Source organism: Salminus brasiliensis, chromosome 1, assembly GCF_030463535.1.
Source record: "Salminus brasiliensis chromosome 1, fSalBra1.hap2, whole genome shotgun sequence".
Lineage (NCBI taxonomy): Eukaryota > Metazoa > Chordata > Actinopteri > Characiformes > Bryconidae > Salminus > Salminus brasiliensis.
This window is the reverse complement of record NC_132878.1, coordinates 68,981,594-69,006,495: the sequence shown is the minus strand read 5'-3', so window position 1 is coordinate 69,006,495 and position 24,902 is coordinate 68,981,594. Positions and strand designations below refer to the sequence as shown.

Below are 24,902 nucleotides of genomic sequence, written 5' to 3'. Positions count from 1 at the left end.
GTGAGTGTGAGTGTGTGTGTGTGTGTGTGTGTGTGTGTGTGTGTGTGTGTTCGTTTAGTGCTTACTACATTGAAACGAACGATTACCATTACTGAGATGAAAGCAGCAGCGGCTGTTATGACAGTTATGAGCTGTTATAATCAGCACGCACCCACCCGCCGTTATAATAAAGTCACTTTGATCAAAAACCTGCGACTGGATTCGTGTTTCAATTTCATTCAAGTAATTAAACTTCGTTTGATCTGAAAATGTTACATTGAACGCAGAAGTGTATTTTACATAGGTCCTAAAATATATAAATATATTGCGGATACAGATATGTAGCTATGATTTTTGTGATAGTAATAATAACCATAATCGTCTTCTGGGTATGCTGTGTCTGCTTTGGAGGTGAGCAAACGTAAATCAGTAAGATTTAAATGGTTAATTATTAATATTTTCGTTAAATAACATTTGTTTTCTAAAGCTGATAGCATTTTTTTGAAATGACATCTGGAGGGAAAACGCTAAAAATAATAATTATTTATTTATTTTTATTCATTTTATTTATAATATCAAAGGAATACATGGCAGCAGTTTTCTCAGCTGCGAAGATTTTTTTTTTTTCAATTTAAAAATTAAAAAAAAATTGTAAAACTTTTCACAGAGTGAAAAAGATTAAAAATCACTAAATCAAAAAAAAAAAACAACAACAAAAAAAAGGAAATTCTTTCCCCAACACTGCTGCTGGTCCATCCGCGTTTTCTCTCCCCTGTAATGGTAAATATAAACGGTCATTTTTACTTTATCTTCTTCTTCTTCTTCTTTATTATTTTTGCATGTTGTTCGCTAAGTGAGTTGGCGCGCACGGATGCTGCGCTCCGATTGGCTGCGCTGCCTCCTCCCCGCGCGCACTCGGGGTCCAATGGACGCACGCGCTCAGTGCGCGCCGGGAGAGACGCCGATCAAAAGGAGAGAGCGCGCGTGGAGTGCGTGTGAGAGTGTGTGTAAGAGTGTGTGTGAGGGGTTAGGGCCACGCGGACTGATCCTGATTCTGCAGCATGAGCACTGACATAGGCGCGCGCACGGCACGGACACACGCACGGCGCACGAGCTGCTGGAGCTGAGAGATACAAACACGCAAACAATACTGAGGATTACACACTACTGAAAACACACCTACATCTACACACACACACACACACACACAGTGACCATTCTGAACTGAACTTAGTCTTGAACCTAATCTACATCAGAAGCTGCACATGCTGATGGCGCAAAGGGTAAGAGATGCTCTATTGTATTGTATTATATTAAACTGTGACAGGATTACTCTGTAGTACAGTACAGGTTTTATACTGCATGACTCCATATTGCACTATATCAAACCATATATGTGACATAATATAGTATAAAATATTAAAACATACATATTATTTACAAATATAATATACATACTATTTTATGTCATGGGTGTATAACATTAACATGCAATAATAAATAGGCTATGATTACCCTAAATAACAACACACACACCATGCTGTACTACATGTGTGTATTATATTATAATGTTATTATTAGAGTTATTATTATATATTGTTATATTGTTATTTATACTGCTGCTGCACAGCTTTATACTGTAAGATCAATATCCATTATACCCATATGTATGATATAATATATTGTATTTAATGCTAATTCTTTATACTATAAAACAATGATATATGATAATAAATAAGTCTACAATATTATTACCACATTATATATGTTATATTCTTACTACTATATTATATTGCATTATAATATAGGCTACACTATAATTATCCTATATTATACTAGTGTCACATGAGTAAACTACATTAATACCATATGTGCATTTCTACAGTAGATCTTATAACCATGGTTTGTCAGTTTAGTCTAAAAGTACGTCATGTGGTATTGCAATTACATGGATCCAGTACACTTCTGTGTTACAGGCTGCTTTATGTTGACACTATATAATGTTAGTGCAACATTGCTGTGTGTTTATGTATCATTATATTATTATTATTATATATGGTCATACAGTGTATATATACTGTCCTGCTGTATTATTAATGTATAATATTATGCAATATTACCGTACTAGTCTTTAATACTACATTGAAATATATCATACTACAGGTACTATTGATCCGACATGATCAAACTAAATTAAACTAATTGTGCATGACTTTATACTTCGTCACAGTGTATTATGTTATACCATATGTGTGTTCATAAAGTGTCATTTGAGTACATTGTATTGTACTTCTACTGTATTACGGTGTAGTGTGTATATTTTGTAACCTTATTCTGTCATTTAGGGATTATAATATAATCCAACATGTATGTATTCTATTATCTTGTAATATAAAATGCTTTCACTATGATTTCACTGTATTGTACCAGTGTGTTCTGTATTATGAATTTTACAGCATAGTACAGTATATTGAGTATATAGCATAAATGTCTGTGAATGTAAACTGTTATATTATATTATATTATATTATATTATATTATAATACAGGCTTAGTTTTATGCATCATATTAAAATGATTCTATGATGAAAGTACAGTATTGCATTTTATATATTAAATATTGTTTATGTTCATGCTGTTGTTTTTATCAGTACGAGGATTTAGGGCAGTACGGTGGAGTAGATGGAGTGGGGCTGTATGCGGACCCTCACGCCCCACGGGCTCTGGGGCACCTGCACCATGCACCCCCACAGGGCCACTATGGCACACACACGCCACACGGCATTATGGGGACGGGTATGGGCACTGGCATCAACGACACACTGAAAAGGGACAAGGACCACATTTACGGGTCAGTGCATAAACTAATCAATCACTAACCGATCAGTTTGCACACATTTACACACACATAGCCATGCATACACTTACAGAAAAACACACCTCTACACTTTTTCATCATTTACACACACACACATTCATGCACTTATACACACTACGATTATCTCCAGCAGCTCACACGTTCACATCCATCACAGCTATGTGTTAGCACACTGCAGGTGTAGGAGGGCGTAATCAGAGTGAGTGTAGGAGTCAATATATGCAGTAGTAGCAGTTTTTAATGTTTTAGTGAACATGTGCAGCAGTGTGGGGGTGGTGTGTTATAGTCATACCAGGTTTTAGTTGTATGCATTTGGGCACCCCTGGTCAAGATTCCAAAATGTTCAATTCAGTCAATAAAACTGAAATTGTGTCTGTATGTCAAGCTAATGAGCAACATATATGATTACATTAGATATATGTTGTGGTACACTCTTCAAGGGTTCTTTAGTAAAGACAGCGATTCTATACAGAACCGTGACAACTTAAAGAACCATTTGAATGCTTAAAATTGCCACAAAAAAAACATGTATCTCCATTTCCACGTATGGCAGTTGTTCTTTAAGTTAAGACAAAATTTTATGATCAATAGAGCAATGGAAATGGCCCAAAATTCAAAATGCACAAAAGTCTTGTATTGTAAATGCTTTTTTGGGGATGCAAGTTTTTTTTGTACACACATACACACAAACACATATAGTACTGTATATATACTGTTTAACTAATACTAATAGGAATTCATTAGGTGTTACCAGTTTAATAAGTACAGTTGTGAAATTATGTTCCTGTTTTAGTTCTCCTGTGCTCACCCCAACCCCACCACCCCCCAACTCCCCTGCTGCAGTGATGGGTGGTAGATGTTATGAAGGAAATATGAGCATTAATAACAGTACCACATTGTTCCTCTATATCTTTGGTCTCTGCGCAGTCACCCCCTGTTCCCCCTGCTGGCGCTGGTGTTTGAGAAGTGTGAGCTGGCCACCTGCACCCCCAGAGATCCTGGAGCAGGAGCTGGAGGAGATGTGTGTTCCTCACACTCCTTCAATGAGGACATTGCTGTCTTCGCCAAACAGGTGACAACTCTAAGAAGTATATTTTATCCCTGTCAGAACAAAGCTGTGTATGTCCCAAAATGGACAGATTACAGGAGATTAGTGTAAAGTTATATTATTCCAAGTCACTTTGGAGCATTTCTACTGGTCCACTCATTATGACATTTGAAAGTGTAAAAGTGTGCATATATATATATATATATATATATATATATATATATATATATATATATATATATATATATATCCTTCGGACAGAAGTATTGGGACACCTGCTCATTCAGTGTGCAACTCATCGAAATTAATATTAAAAAAGAGTAAGTGTCTCCACTGTCCAAAGAATGCTGGGAGGATTTACTTGCATTCAGTGACCAGAGTGTCAGGATATTGGATGATCGCCACCCCACCTCATCCCCAACTCCCCAACTTGTCACAAAAGTATTAGATGGAGCACCATCATAATTTCAGAGAACACAATTCCACTAGTCCACAGCGCAATGATGAGGTGCTTTATACCCCTGTAGCCCACACCTGGCATTAGGCATTGCTTCAGTGTAGGTTCATGTTTATCTGCTCCAGAGAGTCCTATTCTATTGGCAATACTTCTCTACAGCGACTAGACAAGCGCTGTGTGTGTTCACCTGTACTGTTTATTTTCTGAATTTAGCGTGTGCAAAAACGATCAATATGGAACATACTTTTTTAATGTGATACATGTTGTACCTAAATAAATGAAATAGATTAATAATACAAATAAAATAAATAAATAAAATAAATAAATGTCTTTGTAAAATGTTTATAACGCGGTTGGTGTGTGTTATTCTTGTTCAGATCCGGGCAGAGAAACCTTTATTCACCTCCAACCCAGAGCTGGACAATCTGGTGAGAATTTCACTGCACTTCACTGAAAACACACCACTGTTTACTGTGGACCGTCTTCAGTACCTGTGTGTTTACTCTGAAACTCATCTCTAAATTTACCTCATTAAAATAAGCGAATATCTGGCGTCATTTAAATTGCGTGTTGAGCTCATCCATGTTTTTTTTTCATGCCTTTTTGCCCCGCGCATTTTCTTCCTGCAGATGATCCAGGCCATCCAGGTGCTGCGGTTCCACCTGCTGGAGCTGGAGAAGGTGGGGTATAAATCTTACATGTGGGTGTATATTCGATCAGTGTGTGTGTCTGCTCGTGAGATCAAACCACAGTGCTGTTGGTGATGAATTGGTGTGTGTGTTCAGGTGCACGAGCTGTGTGATAACTTCTGCCACCGCTACATCAGCTGTCTGAAGGGGAAGATGCCCATAGATCTGGTCATTGACGACAGAGATGGCTGCAAGTCGGACTTTGAGGAGCTGTCGGGATCAACAAACCTAACAGAGGTGGGTCTTAATAACATTCCTAACTTTATACTATTCAGTCATCATGCTTGTTGGCTTAAATGCTGTCTGACATAATACTTTTTAAATACTTTTTTACAAAATTATGATTTTTATGGTAAATGGAGATTTATGGTGATGATGATGCTGGTAATGATGTTAATGATGAGGATGATGGTGGTGGTGATGAAAGTGATAAAAGTGAGGATGATGGTGATGCTGATTATAGTGATGATGATTATGATGGCGATGCTAGTGAGGATGATAGTAATATGATGATATTGAGGATCACGGTGAGGATGGTGGTGATGACAATAATGATAGTGTTGATGCTGAATTGGTGATGGCGGTGATGATGGTGACAATGATAAGCGACGTAGTGATCATAATGAGGATGACCACGGTGATCCTTATGATGGCTGGGATGATGATGGGGATGGCAGTGATGATGAGGTGTATGACGGTAAAGCAGTGCAGGTGCTCCCCCCCCCCAAGCCCTGAGGATGTGTGTCTGTGCAGCTGAATGAGGTTTTGTCTTTGAGCTGATGGGATTAGTGCTGTCCAACGGGGAGGGGGGCTTTAGTGACCCCCACACACAAACAGCGGGCCTTCAGACTCTCGCTTCAACACAATCACTTCAACACCCCCTTCACAACCCCTACCCTCCCTTCCAACACACACACACACACACACACACAGACAGACAGCAGCACAGAACCACAGTGTATTACCTTTATTTATCTCATCCAAGTCATCCTCCAGAACAGGGTTAGGATTTTTCTTTCTAATTTGAGAAGTGATGTTAAGTCATTTTAAATGCTTAAAATAGTATATCACCAAAACACAAACATCAGTTTTATAGAATTTTAAATGCAATTCATTTTCATGTGTTATTAAAGTGTTTGCAAAATGAAAAGTGTGTCACATTAACACAGTAGCTTTCTTTCAGTTCTCTAGCTTTGGTGAAAACTGTGTTCGTGTAACAATCTTGTACATTCAAAGCGTGATTTTGTTTAAATGTACATGAGCTTAATAGGGTCCTACATAGCGCTTATATTGAGTTATGTCACTTGTAATGATAGCGGAACCTTTTGTGATGCTTAATTGGGCTATTTTTTTTAAATGTACAATAAAGAGCCACCTACAACAGGTTTTCCACCAATGTGAAGAACAGTTTAACCAAAGAACCAAATAAGCATGTGAATAGTTAATTGTCTTGTCATGGTTTTATATCTAGAACAACTGCTTTTGCTAAAGAGCCATTAAAGAACCCTCTTTAACATCTATTTCTACAGAATCATTTCAGTGATGTTGTGTCAGAGTGTGGGCGGAGCTAAGCCTTCAATAATGTTGTGAATGACTAAACTGTGGTCTGGTAAATGTGCTCAGGTTTTGGCATTTTTATATGATTGCACTCATGATATGATATGATATTATTGATTAAAATTAAGTAGTTGACAGGACCACAATCATTTTGCATACAGTGTTGTGTTTTAAATATTACCCCCCCATACACATACACACACTGCTTACAGCTGTTCCCTCATCTGCTTTCATTAATATGTGCAGAGAGTGAGTCTACTGATGGCTGTCGACGCAGCAGTTCATTTAAATAGATGACATGTTTAAAAACGATGTGAATTAGGTGTAAAAGGGGAGAGGGGCCTTCTGAAAGACTGCACACACACTCAGAAACGCACACAAACACAGTAACTGCTGTGCTTCCTAATGAGTAAACAGTGAAGGGTCTTTTTGGCGCAGTGTTTATTGTGTGTATTGTTTGTCGGAGCGTATTCTCCTGGCCATCAGGCGAACAGCTGACACTGAGGGGCTGGAGGGTCCGGCCTGCTGTTTGCCTTCAGTCTGAGCCGTCTGAGTACCTGAGTGTGTGCCGGCATATAAAGCCGCTCTGCCGCTCGCCAGTGTGCATTTTCGCTTGGGACGGCAGCTAGAGAGCTTCTCCTGGATTTTTGCTCAGTGTTGGCCAGGCTTCTGCGTTGCTTTGCTTCACCCCAGTTTAAACTGGAGTCCTACTGGTTGTGTAGCTCATCTGGCAGTGGACGTTTGTGGACAGACAGAATGGTAACTTGACGCCTCAGTTAATAATCAGCATTATTTTTCACTTTGAACTATTTCAGATTGTGTTTATTTTGGACATTTGGATAAATAAATTTGTAGCAAAAATTCATCCCAATTCCAGGCCTGGAATTTGTAATCACCAAAATTGGAGAGTACTTTGTTCTGTGTTACTGTACACTTTTAAAAGAAGGTTCTTCAGGATTTATTCAGTAGACGCAGTGGTTGTACACTCTTGAAAGGGGTTCTTTAAGGGTTCTTTAAATAGGGTCTTCCTCAAGACACCCTTTAAATAGGGTCCTTATGTGAAGCCGGTGGTTCTACTCTCTTTAAACTGAGGTTTAAGAGCAGAGAGTTTTGGTAACGCTGGAGTTTACAATAATGCTTGCTTTTAAGTTCAACCTCAGAACCAATGTATACGTTTGTATTATTATATCTACTGTGTTAGATGTTCTAGGTACAGAAAGATACCTACGATGTAACGCATCTTTACCCTGGCCTTTTACCCCAAAGTTCCATGTGTTCCTCACAGACTGCTCCAATTTGCTCCCCAACCGTGGCATTACAATGGCTTGAACCCAGTCTTGGATTAAACTGCTGTGTCAGCATAGGAAATTCTACTTAGTCTTGGGTTTAGGCTTAATCTGGGTCCAGTGAGCTGACCCTGAATCTCCTAAGTAGTGACTTTATAGGAAAGCAAAACAACATTCTTACAGTTTGATGCATTTCTGTTGACCCATTCACTGTGAAATGTTCACACAGCTGGAGTTTTAAACTGGTGTATTTAAACGAATGGCTTTTAAGACCTTGACACAAGACGTTATATTTAGTGTTCAGCAGGCTGGTGTTGATTTAATGAGTCAATTTGTGATTTGTTCCTCCAGAACCCAGCATCCTGGAGAGACTTGGACGATGCCCACTCCACTCCTTCAGTCGGGACCCCGGGGCCATCCAGTGGGGGGCTCGCTTCACAAAGCGGAGACAACAGCAGTGAACTCGGTGAGCAAAATCTGCAGATTTTTTTCTGAATTTCCTCCTGAAAACAGCTCACTCTTATTAAGCCTTGCTTTCATCTGCTTCTGGCATCATTAGGGTTGTTCCTTTCTCTTTTACACCACTTGCCTTTGTTTTGTCCATTGGTAATTGCTCTCCGTCCATTGCTACTTGCACCCTGTGTTAAACAAGCATTAGCTCATTATTAGCCAGATTATGGTGTGGAAAGTACTACAATTTAGTCTGGGACAGATGTAGATGCACCTGTTTTTTTTTGTCTAAGAGTTGGTTTACTTACATTCTGTTTTCTTGAGTGGAAGAAAATGGATCTAGGATCTTCATAATTTAGTGACCACATTTAGAATGGGTTTGGTGTGAAATGGTTAATTGTAGAGAAACATACCGACTCTGATTTCTGCACAGTGGTGGTGACCACTGTGAACCATTCTCACTTGGTTTCACTTGAATGGAGCATTTCACACCAAGCCCACTCTGAATGTGTCCATTTCAAACCACAATTTGAAAAAAAACAAAAACATTATTCTAGACCAGAAACAGGGCTCTGGAGTTCTCGGACCTCTGCTCTAGAACATCAGCTAGCGTTCCTGCTATTCTGGCTGCATTGTGAGTGCAAAATGGGTCTGTATTGATTTGACGGAGTCAATTTATCTCTAATATAAATGGCCCCGTTGTATTCAGAGTGCAGTGCACTTTATTCCAAGTCATCTTGGACAATTTCTGTCTATTTGTCATGAAATTCATGCAGTATGAGTCGTAAAGGATGGCTGAAGCTTGTTAAAAATTAAAAAAGAGAAGATTTTGTTTGGACAGCAATGATATTTTCTTCATGTGCAAAGTACTGACACATTTGAACTGTGGATTGCAGTGGTACTGTGTGGGGTGGTGTGTTTGGAGCCTGAAATGCCATCTTTAGCTCATATCTGTCAGTGGAGGAAGTGTGTTTATGGCTTGTTTTTGTTGTTGTGTGTAGCTAATTGCTAATGGTCTCCGTAAAAATAGTCTTAAAGGCCTTTTTGGCCTCGGAACCCATCAGGCATCAATGGGTGAGCCACTGAGGAGAAGAATGGGGGGATGCTTTGCAAGACAAGAGCAACTCAGATCAGAAAGAAAGAAAGACTGAAAGAAAACCCAACCATGCTGCTCTCTCTTTATCTCCTGCTAACAATACAGCAAACACAATGGCAGAAATACCTTGGCTAACTTTAACTCAAAGCCTCACATTCCACACATTTTACCATTTAACACTGTAATGCTGGGTATGGCTGCAACGCTACGGTGGGTTAGACTCTGTGTGTGTGAGTGCAGAGGTGGAAAACAGTTGAGTAATTGTACTGTAGTGCATTATTTTGGACGATTTATGCTTTACTATATTGATATGCTTTAGTTATATTGAAACTGTTGCAAGTTGCAAAATACATTTTTCATCATCAATTTCTGTAGTGGTAGTTTCATAATAACAGCCCCCAGCATTATTTAATAATTTGTTAATTATTTTTAACACATTTGTGAAGGATGTGATGTGATTCATAAGTGCTACCATTTGAATTATTAACCATTTACAACCAATAATCATTTTATATGGTTAATTATAGTTGAATCATTGTTTACTTATTTGTTTAAAGGTGCTTCTGTTCTGTGGTGATGTACTGTTGTTTATGGCACCTTCACCCAGACTATTAACAGAGAGTTTGCCCCCCTTTGCTGCAGTAACAGCCTTTCTTCTTCTGTAAATGCTTTACACTATGTGTTGGAACATTGCTCTGAGGAGGATTTGATTGCATTTAACCATAAGGTTTAAGGAGCTCTGTCCCTACAACTCATTCCAAAGCTATTAGATGGAGCTCCATGACTCCAGAGAACGCAGTTCCACTGCTCCACAAGCCAGTGCTAAGATCTAAAACAAATGATAGAATAATATAAATATGAATCATTTAATTAGTTGTATAAAAGGACTTCTGTTTTGAAGTTGGGATGTATTTATTAAAATATGTGGTATTACTTGTCCATGTAAAAAAATCATTTTGAATGAAATGATTAGTAATTAGTGACATTTTATTATAATAATAATTATAATACATAGTGAAATATATTATAATATATGACAAACTAGCAATAAATTACTTATTAACCCTAATTAACAAACTGTCAAATGTGATACTGTTTATAGGGGCCTGTGTGTGAAGTGTTACCAAGTTTGTGTGTATGTTTGTGAAGGGAAACGCCTGGTGTGACTTTTTTAAAACCACAGCAGGGACACCCATGGCCTGTGACCTTTTGACCGCTGACAGAATGTATTGTATGGCTATGAGTTGGTCGGGGGTGTGCGGGGGAGGAGGGACGCCCCCTGCAGGCCCCACAGGACGCTACACCACTTTAAACAGAAGCTTCAATAGGGAAAAGCCTGATCAGAGCAGAGCAGGTCAGGAGCAGGGCCAAAGACTTTTAACCTCTTTATCATTCGAAAAGGGTCCAGAGTAAACAGTGCTTAGCCTCAGAAAAGACTGAGGGGTCAAACAGCAGTCACTGCTGCCCATATCCAGGGATTAGCATGAAGGAGTAGATTGTCCCCCCAAACATGTTTTTGGGCGGTTGTGATTTGGTTGCGGTGGATCTGTGAAGCTGTAATTTTATATGCCATAACACACACCACTTCCTTACCTTTATCACCCTTATTTTCTGTGTAACTGAGCGATACGCAGTTGAGAGAAGCAATAAGACATCAAACATAAAAATAAAAGAACAAAACAAGGAGAAAACTATTAAATATTAGAGTCAAATTAACAAATAAAATTAGTTCAATTCAAATAATAAAATTCAGATTTAACGGGGTCAAATAGATAAAATGTAAAAATCATAAAAAAGCAAACATTGCATGGTAACAGTAAGTAAAACTTAGTAAAATAAAATAAAAACCTAATAATATCACTTTTGAGATCAAACTTACAGGCTCTAAAGCATTAATACAGCAAAAGCTTCAGTTTTTGATGCTGCCATTTTTTTTTTTTTATTTCTTCCACCAAAAATAAACAGTTCAAGCAGTTGAGAGAGGAACAACTGTATTTTGTTGCTTAGCAACCGGTGGTCAGTGGACGGAGACAGGCATTATGACGATAAATGCGTGCTGTAAGCAGCCGTATCATAGGTGAAACACTTTTGAACCAATTGGACTGTGTGGGCGGATTTACCTTTTCTCTAAGAGAATTGAGCACGTATGCACAGTTCACACTATTTTGACTAATCTGAGTGTAGTTGGCACTGAAACCTCTTCAGATGTTTTGGAGCCAGTTCCCAGGCAGGGATTAGGCCTCGCCCTGGACAGTCAAGTATGTTTAATCTACTTTCCTTAAAACACTGACTGGGCTTTAAGCCTGTCCATGAAACCAGCCCACAGTGACCAGCATGCTGTGAGTGTAAAATCATATCACATGCTGTAAATAATGTGTAATGGTGGTGTACTGTTGTTTACGGCACCTTCATCGAGGGAGTTTGCCCTCCTACTTCTGGGAATGCTTTACACTATGTGTTGAAACATTGTTGTGAGGAGGATTTGATTGCATTTAACCATACGGTTTGAGTAGTTCTGTAACCCCAACTCATTCCAAAGCTATTAGATGGAGCTCCATGACTCCAGAGAACGCAGTTCCACTGCTCCACAAGCCAGTGCTGAGGGGCTTTATACCCTCTAGCCCACACTCTGCATTGGACACTGTGATCTTAGGCTCATGTGATCTTAAGCTTGTGTGCTCATGGCGGCTCCCAAGTGTCCCATTCTATTTAAAACCATTCACTGTTATAACTGTATGTATATAACTCCTCAGACAGCTGGTTTCATTCACCACCACTGTAAATAATTATGATTCAGCAAGTTTATCTAGAACAAAGCATTTCGCTTGTTGCTTTGACTGACTTGTTCACCATTTAATTACACAGAGGATTTTGAGAAAACAGTGGAACCCCCCTTTAAGTCAGTGTTTACATTTGGAATATGCCGTTTGGAAGCAGCTCCAGTGGCCCTGTAAGTCTAATGCCTGTGCTTCTCTTAATGTGGTTTGATCCAGAGGGAGCCTAGAGGTCTACAGTGTGTGTGAAGTGTGTGGTCGGGTGTGTGTATCCATGGTTTTCTCTGGGCTGCTTTGCCTCCAGCTCTCTCTCTCTTGTGGAAGCGGCGGTTCACCTTTCATGTGGCACCCCCTGTGTGTGACATCACCGCAGTGTGTGTGTGTGTGTGTGTGTGTGTGTGGGAAGCATGCATGCAGGAGAATCCCAAACATCCAAGCGCATGCAGGAATTCCGTGCCTAGGAATGTTCATCACAAAGACCTGAAGAAAAACAAAGGGAAGTGAAAGGAAAACCCCAGACTGGTTGTGCCTTTTGAAACCCAGTTTGGCGTCCACCACCGGCTGCTGCATCAAACGCTATTGGTCATTATTTTAACCCGTCAGAACTCAGAGGTCTTCACATAAACCAGTCATGCAGCAATTCTGTAGAAATCTTCTGTGCTTGGCAGTTTCAGGAAAACAGGCAGTGAAACCATGTGGCTGGACTGTAAACATCTGCAGAGGAGAGGACATATTTAGTTACAGTTAGAGTCAGGCTTGTGTGTACAGTCTCGTTCTACAGCAGGAGAACATTTTTGGACGTTATAACAGAAAACATATATATATAATATAAATTATTTATGCAATAAATAACCAAATGATTAATTCTGTAATTCATTTTAAACAGTAAAACAGTAGTAAAAAAATACCTTATGGCCTCTTGATGTTATTATTATTATTACAATAACAATAAGAAGAAGAACATTAATACAACTATGACTAATAAAAGTAAGAGGAGGAAGAATCAATTACACATCAATTACTACTTTGCCTGGTTAAAGATTTGAATCACGCACATGTTCTTTAAAGAACCTGTTTAATGATTTTATATAGCACCAAAAAGGGTTCCACTTGCTCGGGTTAAAGAACCCTTGTCAGTAGTAAATAGAACATTGTTTTGCTTAAGTGGGTTTTAATACAAAAGTTAAAAGTTATATAAATAATATAAATAATGTATAAAGAAAAACAATTAAAATACACAATATTAAATTGTGTAATACTACTAATAATAATAGTGTATTAACCCAGCACAAAATGCTGTACATAATTTCTCCTGAACTCCAATATTTGCTGTATTTGTAAACATTATATTTCTCACCCCTCCCTGATGATCTCAGATGCCACAGGGGAGCAATATCTCCGCCCTCAGCAGCACATAATCAATATGCTTTAAGGGAAACGATTAGTGAGAGTAAAATAGTGTGCCTTGGCCGTGCTGTGTTCAGGAGTGTGTGTGTGTGTGTGTGTAATTATCCAGGCTGTTGCGTTTGGTCGAGTGAGTGTGTGTGTGTGTGTGTGTGTGAATCATTTCTAACATTAAGCAGTACAGCCAGTGATAGATTGAGGTCGCGCTGAGCTCATTAGGCGAGCAAACAGGATTTGGTCTGTGATGCGTGCGGGGTGGCGCTCATCAGCCCTGCTGGCTTCAGGACACACATCTATCTGCATCCATCTCCATCTCCATCTCCATCCCTGCTAAACAATCTGACAACTTCACGTCCGGCTCGGCTCAGTCGGCACACCAACATCAGTGCAGAAAATACACTGCCACAGCAAAATACACACAAAACTGCAGCCCCTCTGCCGCCATTCTCACATCTCACTCCTTCAGGTTCTACCAGGTTCGATCAGCAACTCCTGAATGTCATCATAGTTATTTTATTCAAGATTAAACTGTACAACGTACTGTACTGAGCTTAAAGTACTGTACTGAGCTCAACAAGTTATAACTGAAATTATAGAATAGTCCTCAGTCTTAAGCTTGGGCTTATCTTTAAGCTTGGTTTTAAGGATAGACCAAGCTTAATCTAGGGCTCTATAAAGGGTGCAGAACTTAAATTCCCATGCCTAGGGACTGTAAGGCAACTAGTTAGACACACCCTTGTAAACACCTAACAACCACAAAACACCCTAGCAACCAACTGGGATACATATCAGCCACTTGGTAGCCATTTAGCAAAGCAGTCTTGCAACTGATGCACCATGCAAAGTGGACCAGACTTGGAATAACAGAGGCAGTATGTTGCATGTTCGTCTCCCAAACACTGTGACTACCTTTTGCTGTAATGTGATCATTTGCAGGACTAGCTTTTTAACAGTGTGGTGTATAGTAGTGGGTGGAGGCAGGCAGTTTCTTCTGCATATCTTGAGGTGCTGTTTTTGCTCGAGATGGCCTGGGGGCACGCTGTAGCTTTTTCTCCCTGCAGCACGGCGCCCCCCTCTGAGCGGCGCGTGCGGAGCGGGGGCTTTAAACCCAACACCGTCACACACGCGGGCACATGGAGCCAGTTGCCAGGGAACAGTCAGAAACGATTAGCGCCGGGCTGGACGTGCCCCGAGGCCTTCCCTTTCTGGAGCAGCAGAAAAAAAAGAGAAGGAGGGGAAAGGGGAGCGGCGGGGCTTCCTCAGACCCTCAGACGTAATGAGCTTCTTTCTTTCTCTTCTCTTTCTCTCTGTCTTTAATCTTTCTCTCTTTCTCTTCTCTTTCTTTCTCTTCTCTTTCTCCCTGTCTTTTATCTTTCTTTCTCTTTTCTTTCTCTCTGTCTTTTATCTTTCTTTCTCTTCTCTTTCTCCCTGTCTTTTATCTTTCTTTCTCTTTTCTTTCTCTCTGTCTTTTATCTTTCTTTCTCTTCTCTTTCTCTCTGTCTTTTATACCTCTCTCTTTTTCTTCTCTTTCTTTCTCTTCTCTTTTTCTCTTTTATCTTTCTTCCTTTCTTTCTCTTCTTCTCATTCTCTCTGTCTTTTGTCTTTCACGTCTCTTCTCTTTCTCTCTCTCTATCTCTCTCTCTTTCTCTTGTCTTTCTCTGTCTTTTATCTCTCTTTTTCTCTTGTCTTTCTCTCTTTTATCTGTCTCTCCTTTTCTTCTCTTTCTCTGTCTTTTATCTGTCTCTCTTTTTCTTCTCTTTCTCTGTCTTTTATCTGTCTCTCTTTTTCTTCTCTTTCTCTGTCTTTTATCTTTCTTTTCTTTCATTCATTTTTTTATATTTCCTTTTTTTCTTCTTTCTCTTTCTCTTTCTTTCTTTCTTTCTTTCTTTCTCTCTCTCTTTCTTCTGATAAATGCTGTGTGATGAGTGTAAAATCTCTGAAATTACAAAGTGAGGGTCAGTAACAGGTCATTGTTGCGGAGAGGCTGGTTTCTGGTCTCAAAGAAAGAAAAAAGGAAGAGTATTGATTAAATCAATTAAGATGTTTCCCACAGACCACAAGGGCCTAAATGTAACCATCCTGTAAAGTGTGTACGATCTGTGGGAAACATAATTTCACACAGGATGAAATATGAGTGTGAAAACAGTGTGTGTGTTTATGTTGCATTATAAATGTGTAAATGCTTTGCCAATAATTTTAGCCTTTTTATCTTTATTCCATCTTGTTCTCTGTTTTATTTGAGCTCTGAGCTCAAATCAGAAGAAACAGATCAAATAGAAAATAGAACATAAGCAGTCCTTTCAAAAACACGGTTAAAGTGATGTTCATCCAAAGTCTAGCTGTTACAGACTCTCTTCACAAGTAAATATTGTATTTACCAATATGAAAATGGAGCACAATTGTTGCATTTGATGTTTAGTGGAAAATAAGCTGTTATATTACATTTTTTTTTTTTTTTTGAGCACATTAGGAGGGGTGTTTGTTGTGCAATTGGGATTTACTTCAGAGAAACTTACAGTGGTGGTGATATGAACCAGGGGTCACCATGACTACAACACAAAGATAGCCATATTATGTAGTATCCAAAACCACCAGTGAACCTACATGCATCTTCTGGGTTGTATATGTAATGTTGATTATGGTAAAATAATGGTAAATATTAACAAAATGGGGGTTTTGGGGGGTCAGAAACGGATGCACTGCACGCATCCCTCCACTTTGATTGCTGTTCACATGATACTAATGATATATATAGTACACCAAATTAAACAAAAATCTCATTTTCACTGTTAGGTGTTTATCTGAGGTTCCTCACTTTAGACCAGTCAAAACTAATTATGTGGTGTTTTTAATCAGCACACTAAATTTAGCAGTCAGAAATAAATGGATTTATGGTTTGGCCAATAAAGCTTCACTGAATTGAAAAAAAAAAAAACTTTTCAGAAACTGGAAGCCAGACAGTGTCTTTCGCTTGCGCTTTGATTACACCATCGGTCAGACTCACCTCCCACCCCCCCCTTCTGACCTCCCCCTCCATCCAATCTGAATGTCATTATTCATTAGGTAAAATATTAATGTGTGAATATGGAGCATATACACTGCTTTGATTGATGCATCCCCAAAAAGAAGGAGACGTGTCGGGGCGAGCGAGGAGGAGAGAGGGGTCCCTGTCCTGCCTCAGGGGGGGTGCGGGGAGGGCGTGGGGAGGGTGTGTTCTCAGATGCATTATTCACACACACCCTCCAGGCAAGCTTTCAAGGCATCTCTGCCCTCAGGCCCTGAGAAATAAGCATGACTGTTAAAAGTGAATCATCTCTGCTGATACACAATTAATGCAGGACAGAGAGGGAGAGAGAGGGAGAGAAAGGGAGAGAGAGGGCGAGGAAGAGACAGACAGAAAGAGAGAGAGAGAGAGAGAGAGAGAGAGAGAGAGAGTTTATGTAAAATTGTGTAGAGATTTATTTTTTGATCCTTGACTATAAATGTCATAGTTGAAGTTAAAGACAGTAGGTTAATGCTAATTAGTTGGGTATAAGCTTCCATTTCTTGTTAGCTACTCTAGCCTCATAGCTCCAGTGGTTTTGGTAACACGTCCCTTAAATGTTCTTCCTTTTTAGAGATTATAATGTGTGAGCAGTTTCTCGCTAAGCTAACCATTAGCTGTGTTATCGTTAGTCTGTGTTATTTATGTGCCGTTCGTCTGCGGTGTGTTCGCTCTGCTGAAGCAGATCAGGAATTCTCTCTACTGAGTCGGGTTCCCGATCTAGCTTCCTGCTCGCTGCATCAACCACGGCCGAGCGACGCTCATTACTCCACGTCAAACACACAGTTCACATTGAATTAATAACATCAGAGAAAGAGAGAGAGGGAGATTTGTCCTCTTTTCTCTCTGGTGATTAGTCTGCAGTGCAGATCTAGTTTTTGGAGGGTTGTTTTTGTTAATGTAAATAAGGCCATGTGCACTTCCAGTCAGTTCCTGTTTGTGAATTTGGTCTCTGATGAGTCTAAACCTCTCTCTCAGTCTCATGGCGATGCTTTCTCGCTCTCTATCTCTCGCGCTCTGTTGTCTTTTTTCTCTTTCTCTCTTACTCTCTCATTCTCTCATTAATAATAATAGTAACAATAATGAGTATTGCAAATGGGATAAATCAATTAGGTAACAGTGACCATGAGCTCAATAGTTAAAGGTTTAACGTCCATATTTTAAAATAATATACACTGGTTCTGTTTTCTCAATTAAATATTAATATTTTCAATGATGTGACTATTTAAGAAGTTCAGAGTAGTTTGTAGTTTGTCCGTTAACATCATTTCGGGTTCTTTTTTTTCTGTCTTACAGGAGATGGCCTGGAAAACAACTTAGCATCTCCGGGAACAGATGAGGACGACCCAGACAAAAAAAGACAGAAGAAGCGAGGGATTTTTCCCAAAGTGGCGACAAACATCATGCGTGCTTGGCTCTTCCAGCATCTCACGGTAAGAAAAAACACTTTCAGCATCGCTAACATCTAACATTTTTCAGCATCATTTGAATCTGCCAGTTGCAGCAGGTGTAATGGGTATCCTGGACCTCTCAAACAGCATAAACCACATATTCTTCATATGGGGGCTTTGTAGGACCTGGAGAGAGTCATTATCATTAGAGCCTGTCAGGGTTTGAACCATGACTACTGAAGCATGGTTAATTCCTAATTGTGTTGGTTGTTAATTTGACATGTTTAGTTCTGCTCATGAAGTTCTGACCGATGGGAGGATTCGTGTAGCCATATATATATTGTATATAAATATTATATATAATCCTGATTGGGCAATTATCTGTTTCATGAATTCAACTCTTTTGCTGCCACCAGACCTTCAAGAAGACTGGATAGATTAAATACAAGCATTGTTCTACTGCATAACAACATTTTTAAATATGTATTTTTAATTGCCAGAAAACCAGCCCTGAGGGTTCCCCACTGATGCCTCTTCTTTTAATGTGGGATTTGCTCAATAATGCACCTACTTCTAGAAGTGCTCTTGAATGTTATGCTTTATCTGAAGTTTTGTTAAATTCATTGTTTTACTGGAATTAACATGTCTGCACATATGAATGATGCTGTTACACTGCAGTCACGTGCTTTGATAATAGTTTGTTTGCGGTCTGACTAGAGCACACAGTCCTGCTGTTTAAAGCAGCATTATACAAAAATGGATTTTTTGCTCCTGTGCTCCCCCTACAGTTTTTTGCTCCTGTGCTCCAGACAGAGAGTGTAAACTGTACTTTCTGAAGAAGCTGACTCTTGTTTTGCAGTTCTTGTCCTGTGTTGTTCTGCCTGTACACCAAAGTTACCTAGTGCAGCTAGTGTGCAGTGTGCCGAGCCCGGAGTGGCAACAGTAGAGGCACTGTTCTACATTGCTAAGTTATGTTTCTTTATGTGTTAGATGCTTTTCAGGTTCTGGAGAAAAGCCCTGGTCTTCTAATAAGAAGGATGTATATATAACCCACAAAAAAAAAAAACTGCCTCCCCATTGTTTTCTATAGTTTGTATTTGCTACTTCATTGTAACTATAATGTGAAATGAGCTATGCAAATGAGTATTATTATTCTTAGTATTATTGTTATTATTGTTGTTATTTTTATTAAGGTAGGGAGAGCTGTTTAGGAAAAGCACCTTCTTCAGGGATGATGAATGCAGTGGCTGGCACATGCAGGGTGCACAAAGGAGAGAACACACGCGTTCTATATCTGAACCAAAAACTGGCGTCCGTGTTCATTCATGAGTCTAATGCAGAGAGGCAGGCTGAAAGCACGCTGCCGATACACAGTGGATTCTGTCCAACTCTCAGTCAGTTCAGTCATTTCCGTTTGATGTACCAGAACCATAATTAAAGTGATACCTTGACCAATCAAAATAAATACATTTACATACATTTCACCTCAGATATGCATAAATAATTGGATTTGCATCATTCTTTTGTTTTGCAATAATGATGAATACTGTGTAGATTAAAATATCATAAGCATGGACTTAAAATCTTTTTTTTTTTTTTATTCAGAATTTCATAATACAGAATTTCATAACACATAATACATGTCAACTGAGATGTTCAACTGAATATGTTTTGGGGAAAAAACAGTACAGAGTACAGTAGTGATAATAATCATAATAATAATAATAATAATAATAATAATAATAAACAGTCGCACATACTCTACCAATTAGCATGATGCTAGCTGTATGGCTAATTCATCCCACACCCCCAAAAAAGGAGGAATTGTTTAGTAATGTCTTGAGATTTGGTGTACGTTGTCAGAAATTGTGTAAATTCTATTTATTTTCTGAAATATCCCTTTAAAAGGAATTCAAACCGTCATTTTTACCACACTATTTTTCTAGTTCACTTTTTCTTTCTCTGTTCCTGTTTCTTTTTCTCTCTCTCTCTCCACATTTAATCAGCCTCCCACATCCTCAATTTACTCTAATCCTTTCCTTTCTTCCCACCTTTCACAGATAAAAAAGGGGACTAATTGACTTATCATTTTTCCTTGCTTTTTTTCAGACTAATTTGTTAAGCAGGAGTGTTTCCTCTTAAAAACTGTGTGAGGGTGGGGATTTCAATGGTCTCCACTGCACAACTCAGGCAATGGTTCATTCGTTTGAGGCTAGGAAGTGGAAAAAAAAAAAAGAAAAGGAGTGGGATTATGTTTTGTTCAGGGCTACTTTGGGCTGCCATTTATTAGGAAAAACTCGCTAGTGAGCGATCACAATAGAGAGCCACCTCAAGAAACAAACCTAGATGAAAGAAATACAGGATTTAAACTGAGCATTTTTGGTTAAATGCATATTCAACAGTCCAGTTATCCAGCCGCACATCACTGTTGTTTAAAATGTGTATTCAGCAGCAAACTACTGTTATTAACCTGTATACCATTATAACTGTAATTGGGCAGTGCATACTGTTATAACTGCTTATACAGCAGCATGCCACTGTTGCTAATATATATTCAGCTGTGTGTCACCGTTATTACTTATATATATAAAGGCATGCTGCTGTTATAACTATATGTGTATAGCAGCACACAGCTGTTATAACTATATACCGCAGCATATTGTTGTGTTAAGTGGTCAGAAGCCATTAGGTCAGTGCAAAAAGGTTTTGTACCGGAGCCAGAAGGGAGCCCTGACCTCCAGTATGTAGGTGGGGGAGTTATCTATATGTGTGTGTGTTGGAGGGTGTCACTGGGGTGCAAAAAAAGAGGCGGGGCTTACAGTCATTCATCACAAGAGTGACAGGCAGCAAGCCAGGAGGTGAGCATGCAGCATCATTAGGGCCAACACCAGGTCTAATCAGGGTGAGAGAGAGAGAGAGTTCATGGAAGGTCTCTCTCTCTTTCAGACACACACATGTAATGCTAAGTCCAGTCTGCCATCTGCCATTCTTCCCTGTCCCCAACCCCCCAGCCCGAATCCAGGAAAAGCTAGTGGGGGCCAACAAGGGTTAGTGGGGGGCCAACAAGGGCTTGTGGGGGCATGCAAGTGCAAATGGGGGGCCAGTAAGGGCTGGTGGGGGCCAAGAAGGGCTAGTGGAGGCCAAAGAGAGCCAGACAGGGCCAGGAAGGGCTAGTGGATGCCAATGAAGGGCTAGTGGAGGCGCTTGTGGGAGCCAGGAAAGGATAATGAAGGCTAGAAAGGGCTAGTGGAGAGCAACGAGGGCTAGTGAGGGCCAACAAGGGCTAGTGAGGCCTAGCGAGGGCTAGTGGGGGCCAACGAGGGTTAGTCAAGGCCAACAAAGGTCGACTCTCATTCACACCCACACAAAGCTCCTTTATTGTGTTCTTTTCAGCTTCACACCATCATTTGTCATCTAACGTCAAATAACGTCACGTAATGTCAAACAGCTGTTGAGGGGCATGGCCAATCTAAGCGCCCGACAGCAATGGGAGGTCACACTGATGGTGATAGAATTTTCGTAGCATGATTTGGGTGCGAAGGTTCATCTTGATGAAATTAATAAATCTGTTAATGTTGAATGTGTTTATGCTGAGCTGCTGTTGGTGTGTTTGCCTTGCATACTGGATTACTTAGTTCTGACTGTTTGTTCTGTTGTTTTGAGGTCAGATCTGATAAATCTGATAAATCGGCCAGACCCTGACTCAAATACATTTTGTCTTATGGCTGTGGGTCGGTAAAGTGACCTTGTTACATCTGTTCATGCAGCTTATTTGTACATTAAATTAACAAAACTTCTCTCTTTCTGTATCTCCCTAGCACCCTTACCCCTCTGAAGAACAGAAGAAGCAGCTAGCTCAGGACACAGGCCTCACCATCCTACAAGTGAATAACTGGTGAGAGACCTCAGACCCCTGACCGGCATCTCTTTTGGGATATCTGTAACACTTCCTCTGCTTACATCCGTAATTAGATGGTATTAAAATTGGTGTTCAGACAAAAACCAAGAGGGCAGCAGTGGAGATAAGGATTAGCTGCTAGTGTGAAAAGGACATCACAAAACATCCTCAGTCTGGTTGTCCGCCTCATTATCAGGTGGATTTGGAGCCTCGTTAGCAATAAAGGACAAAATCTCTGAACATAACCAAGATTATGAAGCACTACAGTCTCTGCTAGTTGCTCATACAAATAACCTTTAGTGTTTGATTGAAGAATAGTGCAATCTTAGAGGCCTAATTTGCTCTATACATTTTTGTTAACATTTGCACATTTACAAATGACACCCTAAATTAAACCAAGGCTGTGACCCAAATGCATTCTTACTCCCTCATTAGTATTGCACTTTATAGGTATGGACTGTTTCGTAGCACTAGAAATCCAATAGAAATTCGGAGAGGCGAATTTGTATGTGTGTGTACAAAGCTTTTTGTTTAAAGCTTTGTACACACACCAACAGAATTCTGAATTAAAGTTTGTTCGGCACTGTGCTGTTCATGGAATAATCTTTGACCGTCATGCTGCTTAACACAAGACACCTATTAACGAAATCCATACATGAAACATGACACAGTTAGCTGATGTACTGAACTTTGGCGTTCTCTATAACTTACGAGTGCATTGTGGGAGATTACTGTAGTGCCCTCAACATCACGTTCGAATTTCACTTAATGATTCGGACACTTAAAAGAAAGTGGTTGACATACTCAGTAAAAAAGGGAGCCATTTAGGTCACAGCCTAAGAAAGTGCATGATTACTGTAATAGCTTTTGTGTGGCTATTAAGATGGATGCTATAAGACAGTATTAACCTAATAAAAAATGTGTTAAACCCAGATGCTGATGTATTAAATCAAAACAAGTTCTGCTTATTATCACATCCACAAAGAGCCATTTTAGGTTCCATAAAGATTTGTGTTTGTAAAAGAGATGAGATGTAAGTGAAAGGAGCTTTTTAAATGTCTAAAGAACCAGCATGTGATGTGAAGGTTCTGCAGATTTATCATACTGACACATCTCCACTACAAACATGGTTCTTTCTGGAGCCAAAAGAGTGTATAGTATATGTGTGTATATATATATGTGTATATATCAGCGATGTACCCAAACATGATCACATTACTGGTAATGGACATATAAAGATACAAATACAAATGCTTGTTGGATATTTTAGTGAAGTATTCTAAAGCAGACAGCCATTAGCGGTTCTCTCCAGTAGCCTGACCTAAACACTACATCACTGAGCTCCAAATATAAGCAAAATGAAATTGTCTCTGTAAATCAATGTCATGTTCTTTGTTTTGTTTTGTTTGTTTTTTTTTTTTTTTTTTTTTAATGTTTTGTTTATTTTTTCAGGTTTATTAACGCCAGGAGAAGGATAGTGCAGCCCATGATTGACCAGTCCAACAGAGCAGGTAATACTTAATGCTTCTTCAGGTTTATTCTGCCATATCGTCCTCTTCCCTGTGTAGGATGATCTCATGTGTTCCCTTATTTTACTTTATTTTAGTGAGCCAGGGAACCCCGTACAGTCCGGATGGCCAGCCGATGGGTGGCTTTGTTCTAGACGGTCAGCAGCACATGGGCCTCCGACCTGCAGGTGAGTAAAAACGGCAACAGTAATCATCATAATTAAAAAAAAAATAGTGTGCAGTTTCATTTTTAAATAAATATTATCACCAGCCTACATAACTTTAGCCCCACCTTTTCAGCCTACAGCAGTTTAGCCCCACACATTCAGCCTTCAGCAGTTTAGCCCCACCCATTCAACCTACAGCAGTTCATCTACATCTATTTAGCATACAGTAGTTTAGCTCAACCAGTTCATCCTTCAGTAGTTCATCTACACCCATTCAGTCTTCAGTAGGTTATCTACACCCATTCAGCCTATAGCAGTTTAGCTCCACCCATTCAGCCTACAGCAGTTAGCTCCTCCCATTCAGCCTTCAGCAGTTCATCCCCACCCAGTCAGCCACAACAGTTTAGCCCCTCACATCCAGCCTACATTTTTTTTTCCATTCATTTGGTTTAGCTCCACCCTAATAGCAGTTAAGCCCCGCCTATTTATTTGTGCAACTGTCCAAACTGCTTTTTAAATGAGGTACAATATAGATCAGTCATCAATCAGAATACAGCTCATTTACATATATCAGTCACAGTAAAAGAAATAGCTTGTTCAATTTTAAGGAAATAAAAGACAATACTAGGTAAATACAGGATATGGATATGGGCTCTTTACGTAAAGGCTGTATTTCAGGACAGTTTGTTCTGAAGCTGTTGTTGCGTGTTTCGTTCTGGCAGGTCCAATGGGTGGAATGGGCATGAACATGGGCATGGACGGGCAGTGGCACTACATGTAACCCTCCAGACCGGCACCATGAACAGGGTGAGCATGTTGCTGCGCTCTTTCACTCTTTCGCTCCCTCTTTCCTGCCTCTGTCTCTGGCTGGTAAATGTGATTAGAGGTTGGGGATAATATTCCTCCTGCTCCTGCCGCTGTCACTGAAACTCCACAAATAAAGATATATGGCGAGCCTGGGGCGGCGGGCAGGCTGAGCTTTATTTAATCCACACACACACACGCACACTGCAGCACCCAATGAGCCACGCTCTAATGACACTTACCTTGATTAATAGAGCTTTTTATATGGAAATAAGCTCCGCGTCCACACCCCTGCCGCACCGGGGCAATCACACCCACACACACACCCCTATAACAACCCCCACCCCCCATTCAGTAATGAAGGAGGGGGGGTCTGAGACACAAATTCACACACACACACACAGGCTTGGTCTGCTTCAACTACACAAACCCAGTCTAAATCATTTCCACACTATTTAATCGCAATGTTTTTTA

The 24,902-nt window shown here is 39.8% G+C and overlaps 1 protein-coding gene across 3 annotated transcripts; it reads left to right on the top strand.

The window, feature by feature from the left end:
* The first annotated feature begins 1,244 nt into the window (after positions 1-1,244).
* On the top strand, positions 1,245-24,405 carry meis2b (Meis homeobox 2b). 3 transcript variants are annotated; one of them, XM_072688247.1, is made up of 13 exons: positions 1,245-1,262; positions 2,630-2,829; positions 3,784-3,928; positions 4,739-4,789; positions 4,991-5,041; positions 5,147-5,287; positions 6,481-6,483; positions 8,245-8,359; positions 17,957-18,093; positions 21,870-21,946; positions 23,402-23,460; positions 23,556-23,645; positions 24,347-24,405. In XM_072688247.1, exons 1-13 carry the CDS (start codon positions 1,245-1,247, stop codon positions 24,403-24,405), a joined length of 1,146 nt encoding a protein of 381 aa, XP_072544348.1. The 3 variants fall into 3 exon arrangements, with proteins under 3 accessions (XP_072544348.1, XP_072544331.1, XP_072544339.1); XM_072688230.1 differs by lacking the exon at positions 6,481-6,483; XM_072688238.1 differs by lacking the exon at positions 6,481-6,483 and having other exon boundaries at positions 1,251-1,262; positions 5,147-5,291; positions 8,252-8,359.
* The last annotated feature ends 497 nt before the right edge of the window (positions 24,406-24,902 follow it).